General features: G+C 39.9%; 1 protein-coding gene across 1 annotated transcript; it reads left to right on the top strand.

The window, feature by feature from the left end:
• Window positions 1-629: 629 nt before the first annotated feature.
• kcng3 (potassium voltage-gated channel, subfamily G, member 3) lies at window positions 630-5470 on the top strand. The gene is made up of 2 exons (XM_034214100.1): window positions 630-1425; window positions 3084-5470. Exons 1-2 carry the CDS (start codon window positions 800-802, stop codon window positions 3727-3729), a joined length of 1272 nt encoding a protein of 423 aa, XP_034069991.1. The 5' UTR covers window positions 630-799; the 3' UTR covers window positions 3730-5470.
• Window positions 5471-7549: the final 2079 nt, after the last annotated feature.

The raw sequence follows: 7549 nt of genomic DNA, 5'->3' as shown, positions 1-7549 counted from the left end.
GGGATAGGCCTACTAGGAGTTAGATGTTCGTAATAAATTATTATACATGTGTTTGTTCTTCACTGTCATGGGCACAACAACATCAGTCTTTGGCAATGCAATTCAGAATCAGAATAAGGTTTATTGCCAAGTTGATTTTCAACTACGACGAGGTTGTTTTAGTGTTTGATGTATACATAAATCATAAAGGGAAAACAGGATAATACAATGTCAAGAACATACTGTAAATTGTGGGGAAATAGAAATAGAATAGAAACATTAAAACAGAATAGAGTATTGGTTATGAGGAAAGATCACAATTTAAAACAAATCTTTAAAACAAATCTTATTAGAATTGGGCAAACATAATTTGATAGTTGATAGGCTACAATGTATGTTTATTGAGGATTCTGAATATATCAGGTTGTGGGAAATTAGCGTATGATTCATCCGTAAAAGTATATGTAGCCTACTTTTTAAAGTCTATGTCAAAACATTGTTTGCTATGTTTGTAAAATGAGTCCCTCGAGATTCCCTGTATGTTTTTCTTTCAATGTGTTCGTCCGTGCGCGCGCATGTGACATCATTGATGGGATTGGCTCGCCCTTACTGGGGTGGAGAGTCTGTTGTTCAGGCTACAGAGAGAGGAGAGGAGTAAAGGACAGAGGGGAGAGTTTCCTTCAGACACGGAGCTGCACTCAGAGCCAACCACGCCCCGTGGGGACAGCCAGGGGAGACTAGCCCCCACATGTCCAAACTCCTGATGGAAGGGACGCTGGACTGTGAAGATGAGTTTTAGTGTGGGTTACAGGTTTATAAGATGAAGTTCGGAAAGAGCATCTGCGTACTCAATGTAGGGGGAACCCGTTACGCCTTCACCCGGGAAGTGATAAAGGATTTCCCTCTCCGGCGCGTCAGCCGTCTGCATGCATGCGCAACCGAGAAAGAGGTTCTTGAACTGTGCGATGACTACGACCGGGACCAGAACGAGTTTTTCTTTGATCGCCACTCACAGGTCTTTATGTTCATCATGTTGTACTTGCGCTCCGGTAAACTCCGCTTTGTCCCCGGAGTGTGTGAGCTTTCCTTCTACACAGAGATGCTCTATTGGGGACTGGAAAGCGTGCATTTGGACTCCTGCTGTCAGAAACGCCTGGACGACAGGATGTCCGAGATTGGAATTGACACTATTTCCGAAATGGACGTCGGAGTTTCGGGGGATGACTCCCAAAGCTCGGGCGAACAGGTGCACGAGACTGCGCTCACCGGTCGCGCCAAATGGCTCGAGAAAATGCGCAAGACATTCGAGGAGCCAAACTCTTCAATTTTGGCACAGCTTTTGGCTTCAGTGTCAGTAATCTTTGTGCTGGTTTCTATGATAATGCTGTGTGCCAGCACCCTGCCGGACTGGGATACTGCCAAGAGAAACATTGTGGAGGAACAGAGGTAGGCGATAGTCAGGGGTCAGTTAGGTTTGGAGGAATACAATTGGGAACTTCCTGAAGATGCTGCTAAATCTTAGGACGCAGTATTGTGCTTTACATCTGGTGCGTAAAAGTCAGTTGTGACCTTATTTTTTATATATGACGGATTAATTTATTTCATAATCAACTATCTTTACACATAATAAACACACTTATGGACACACGCATGCGTTTATTGCGCATGTTCCATGTATTACCCATAACGTTTGGCATGGATGCGTGCCAACATGTTGAGCCCTGATAGTTTTTCCTATATTGAATGGTGGAAAATCAACAGTAACTTCGAATTTATATACAGTATATATTTAAAACATGACTATACACCAAGGTTCAAGGTTTTTATTTTTGTCATACGAACAAAGCTGTAGTTATGACGATGAACATCTTAGGTCACAGGCTCCTCCAACAGTGCAACACACAGTGAAACAGTTAAACAGAAATATAGTGCAAGTAAATAGTAAATAGTAAATACAAAAATAGTTTTAAATAGTGAAATAGTGCAATAACAGTCTATATGCAAGTTATTGGAATATGCAATGTGTTGGTATAGCGACTTAAGCCTTTTGCTTAAACTGAAAACACCTCTTTGATTAATACAGTAAGTTTCAGGCATCACGTTTAAACGTTAGGATGCTCAGGTGTCAGAGAAGCTCCAAGGAAGCCAATCAATAAACAATCCATATTATGTACTAAACGTGTAGTGTTCATTATTACACCCTGGGTTTTTCCGGAGCCTCATGCCTCATTACCTAAAATATCTTTATTGGCTTGGTTAGTTTACAGTGCACAGTAGCCTACACAAGAAAGACACACATATCAGACTCATGATAGATACATAATATAAGCCAGTGGGTAATCATTTGAAAATAGAAAGTGTACTGAGGACATTTTATATTCGTGTAAGCAAACAAAAGGGAATGAAGCCATTTACAGGATTCATCTTCTATCAGTCAGCTTCTTGAGTATTATTTTGGCCTCAGTGTTTTGGATGCGAGGTGGAAAATGCACCTCTATTTTCACATTATTTTTGCACAGCATGTTCTCTCTATGGAAGCCCGAGGCAACCTCTCTCTATATAAGGCTGGGTTTTGGATCACTCACAGTGGTTAGGTAATCACTACAAATGTAGTTTACACTCTGGGTCAAGATTTTTCTAATTTAGTTTCATGCCAGTAGATGATGTAATTCTCTGAGTAACTCTATAATTTAGTTGTGTGTACTTATCCTGAGGCTCTGGCTGTTCTTTTGTCCAATACAAGCTCCGCCTCACTCTGGTTCAGTTAGATTGCCTTTGCTGTGCTAATCAATGGGGTTATCGTGTGCTTGCTTGTTTTTTTTATTTCTATGTGAGGGTTTTTAATCCCCCCTCTGTGCAGTTTCCAGGCAGTTTCCTTATTATATATCCACCCTGCTGTCCTTGTTTAATTATGTCAACCCTGAAATGCGTCACATGTCCTCCTTATTTCCCATCATTCATTTCCCTCCTGCTCTGCATCCTTTTTCCTCCTCATTTACAGATTGTCAAACATGTCTCATATTATCCATATCTCACTGTCCTCTGCCATTTCCTGTTTACAGTCACTTCAGCTCATTTTGATCCTCTCCTGTTTTTCTCTGTAGGACGGTGGAGGCAGTGTGTATTGGCTGGTTTACAGCAGAGTGCACGATACGCTTTCTGTTGGCCAGAAGCAAGTGCGAATTCCTCCGCCAGCCGCTGAACATCATCGATGTGATTGCAATCACCCCCTACTATGTCACCATGGCTCTGGCCCAGGCCGGGGTGCCTGATGCTGGGCTCGGGGTGGCCGGGGTGGTACTGCGGGTGCTGAGGATGATGAGAGTGTTCTGGCTCATGAAGCTGGCCAGACACTTCCTGGGCCTGCAGACTCTGGGGCTAACGCTCACACGCTGCTACCGGGAGATGGTTATGCTGATGGTGTTTGTCTTTGTCGCCATGGCAATATACAGTGCTCTGGCCCAGCTGCTGGAGTACGGGTTGGATTTAGGAACACAGAACCCGGATTTTGCCAGCATCCCAGCATCCGCCTGGTGGGTCATCATTTCCATGACGACTGTCGGGTATGGGGATGTGTACCCTGTGACAGTTGGAGGACGGGTGCTTGGGGGAATGTGTGTCGTGAGTGGCATTGTTCTCTTGGCACTGCCAATCACATTCATCTACCACAGTTTTGTACAGTGCTACCAAGAACTCAAACTGCGCTCTGCCAGATACGCACGCAACTTGTCAGTAGAGTTACTGCAATGAGCATGCATTTATACCAAACCTACATCAGAAGAAAACTCAACAAACCCTAAGTGATGTTCCTTTTGTGTAACTAGATCAACTTGGAGTCCTCTGATAAAACCATTTCCATGAGTGAAAACAAGTTCTGTATCCACTGATGTGAATCTGCTTCAACATTTAGGTTTAGAGTTCTTCTTCGCTTCACACAAAAAGAAGTTCCATGAAAATCGTACCAGTAGGTTTTTACGTCATCCTACTGACAAACCAACAAACCAAAAATCATAACCTCCTTGCTGAAGATGATAATAATGATCAACTTCGTGCCCTGTCTTGTTTCCTGCCTGAGCTGCACCTGGTTTTATTTGGCCTGTCTAGTTCCTGCCTGTTGTATTGATGATCTGAAATCATCGTCTTCAACCAGCATGCTCTGCGCCTGTCTCCTTAACAACAGAACTTGGTCAAGGGAATAGGAACTCAAATGATTATTCATTAAATACACACAGTCAATCCAGTTTTGACAGCGGCTTCTGTTTACACTGATTCCCATGGTTACAGCATTGGCAGAGACGGCAGCTTTTTTCTAAATGTTGCATCCAGTGCTGTGTGTGTTTGCGCGTTTGTCTGGGCATCAGCTTTTCACTTTGTCAAAGCTTTGCCCCCAGATGGTACAAGTTACACAAGGCTGATGTGTCACCTAGATGCATTGTGAAATATAGACAAGGAGTGAACAGAGAAGTGAAGAAGGGATGAAAAAGGGGTGCACAGAGGGATAGTAGGAGGGGTCTAAGGCATGGGATAATGAAATATGGAGACAGGTCAGAACGAACAAGGTGCTAGACTAATAAAAGGGCGGCAGATTTGACAGCGCAGATGGAGTGTGAACTGGAGGATAAAAGATTCTGGGACAAAAATGACAGAATGTGTAGCAACCCTGAGCACAAAGACTGAAAAGAAAGAGAGTGTTTTGCTTCTCCATTTGTGACTGAATGTAAGGCATTTTGTGTCTCCAAGGCAACCTCCATCCTGCAACATGTCAATCATAATGATGGTTGGTTTTTGTGTGTACACAACTATAAGCACATATCCACGCACACAATTCCTGGCTGGTGCGCAGCATTTTATTACATTTTGATTAATGGGAAAAGGATATCAAATTCATGATTATTTTGTGGTAAACAAAATTAATTAGAGGTTATTGTTCTGACTTTCATGATGTTTGCATTGTTGATGGTATGATTTGTTGAAGCGACACATGATCCAAGTAAACAAGTCAACACCTCTCCCACACAACAGCCTTTTTCTGCATCTCCTCTCCTCTTGCCATCAATGTCCTCTTTGTACACAAATGCACATACAGACACATGCACACTCATGCACAAGTGCACATCAAGCTCAAGCTCTTATGTTGTAAATTATACAATTAATGTGTCTGTTATTTATCTGTCAGTCCTTAAATTTCAAGTCTGCATTTGTTGTTTCATTGTTAACATTGTTGTATGAGTTTAGTATTTTGGACAGTACACATCTCATCATCTTTGTTGTTGTTGTTTTATCAATGTGCTTTTAGTCACAAAAAAGATAATCAATGGTTTACCACATTCTCCACGAAACTTTCCAGCCCATGTGACATAGCTTTCTGCACAGTGAATATTAGCCAGGCTTGATTGAAGCCATCAATCAACTTTTTCATCAGTAGACTATAAACTTGAAATGATGTGATTAATATATGAGCTTTTATAATAAATACAAAAATCTGGGCTAATGTCTTTGAATATGTGATTGCTTATTACAAATCAAACTGAACCATACAAAATGTTATATTTAAGTTGAATCAGACTTAATAATATTCTTTCAGTTATTCCTAATCTTAAATAAGCTTCTTATTGAATAATCAATGCTATGGATAAGGCTTTTTTTTGGCAGGTGGCACTTGATAAAGCAGGTCTTGATGTGATGACTATTTACACCTCGGCCACCTGCTGTCAGAGCAACATTCAATGTGAGGAACACCTGATCCCATTGGCAAGGACATTCAGTGCAGTCATCAGATTCACACAGGGGAGGATTAAGGAAACTGAATCACAAACTGCTGCTGATCTGTCTGTTATCAGAATCCAGACCTTAAAAGCATGTTGAACATCTGTCAATGAGCTCTAATGAGTATGCTCAACTGATTCGGTAACTAAAATAGACATGAGCGACATATTTAAGAAAGATCTAACATAAAGTGTCTGAAGGTGTTAAGGCTTAAATTGGTGATGGAGTCGACTTTCTAACAAATTGCTCCACGAGCGGTGTTTAATTGGGGCAAATTATGTTTCTTAAATCATTTATTTAGATTTGTCCATTGGCTTCTCACTCCAACTGAATGCATTGTTGTCTTAACCTCAATTCAAAACCAAAGGGACTTACTTATAGACCATGTTGCTTGGTTTAAAATGCTAACTTCAGCATAAAAAAGTTAAATTAATCTTTATCTTTGAGCATTTTGTCTATTTTTTGGAAAAATGAATTACACACAGTTTGGGGGCCAGTATGAGAGACAGAGTGAGGAATAGAAAGACAGAAATGTGTTAACTAGCACTGGATTATTAACATGATAATTACAATTGTGTATTATTAACATGATATCAATATTTAAAAAATGGAGGAAAAGTCAGGGGATACCATAGTCAGTATTTATCCTCTGGAGACAATAAATATGTGTATGTCAAGGTTATCCGTCCAACAGTTTTTTGTTTTATTTCCGTCTGTGTGGTGGACTAAGGGTCCATCATTCATTGAGGCTCAGAGAATGCAAGCTTCTGGACTTGTACTTGAAAGAGCTTTTACTTAAATAGCACTTTATGTAACACAGTACAAAACATTCAGTGAATACAAGTGAACTGAGCCTGGGGGAGAGAGACAGAGCAAGAATCAAATGTCGACAAAGATGCTCACACAAACATTCTGCTGTCAAGAGAATGAGGGATAGCATCATCTTTTACAGTCAATAGTATATTATATATTTTAAAAAAGCAAGTCATGATTGGACATTTCAATATTTTAATGTATGCAGGACATGTAGGACTTACCTTTCACAAAAGTCAGATTGACTAAAATATATGTTTTAGTGCTACTTTATAGGCGATATATATTTGTTCTTTTAGTCAAGGTTTTTCATTAAGAAGTCATGCATTCACCCAGAGTGCATTTACCAGACTTCTGAGATGGTGGGATTAAAGTCCTTTCTTGTTTTTTTTCTCTTGGCTGCTTTAATCTTTGGACTAATGTAGCTTATTGACGCTATATTCAGCCTGGGTGGGAGACCTATTCACAGCTGAAGAAATGCTGCTTTTTCCTCAGCACATTTTTAAAGGAAAGAATCGTTAGGTCTAATTTTAATTTGCACTTAACAATGTCTGATTATATTTTTCTCCTAAAGTGACGCAGGAGTTGAACATCAACTAAGATAAGGGCGTACTCTTTTTAATAACAGTAATCATTATGCTTCCTTATCTTTTAGATCTTTATTGGGATTAGTTCAATAATAATGCCAATACCATTTGCTATAAAATGTTTAATAAATCCCAGCTTCTACATGGTTACTGCAAAAGGTACAGTTGTGGTGAACAAAGTACACACATATTTTTAATGTATCAAAAGTTAAAGAAGAATGCTCATTTGCAGAATGGCTCATTTGAAAATCATATAACATTATATTGCATTACTTTATTATAAATAATATGGATTATTCACTTACATCAATGTAATGTTGCTGCTGACAAACAAGGGCGAATTACGCCAACTCTATATATAGACTTGGTAGCTTAGCCTATAATAATAGACCAAAAACACAATT

Source organism: Gymnodraco acuticeps, unplaced genomic scaffold (genome assembly GCF_902827175.1).
Source record: "Gymnodraco acuticeps unplaced genomic scaffold, fGymAcu1.1, whole genome shotgun sequence".
Classification (NCBI taxonomy): domain Eukaryota; kingdom Metazoa; phylum Chordata; class Actinopteri; order Perciformes; family Bathydraconidae; genus Gymnodraco; species Gymnodraco acuticeps.
This window is presented reverse-complemented; position numbering and strand designations above follow the sequence as displayed.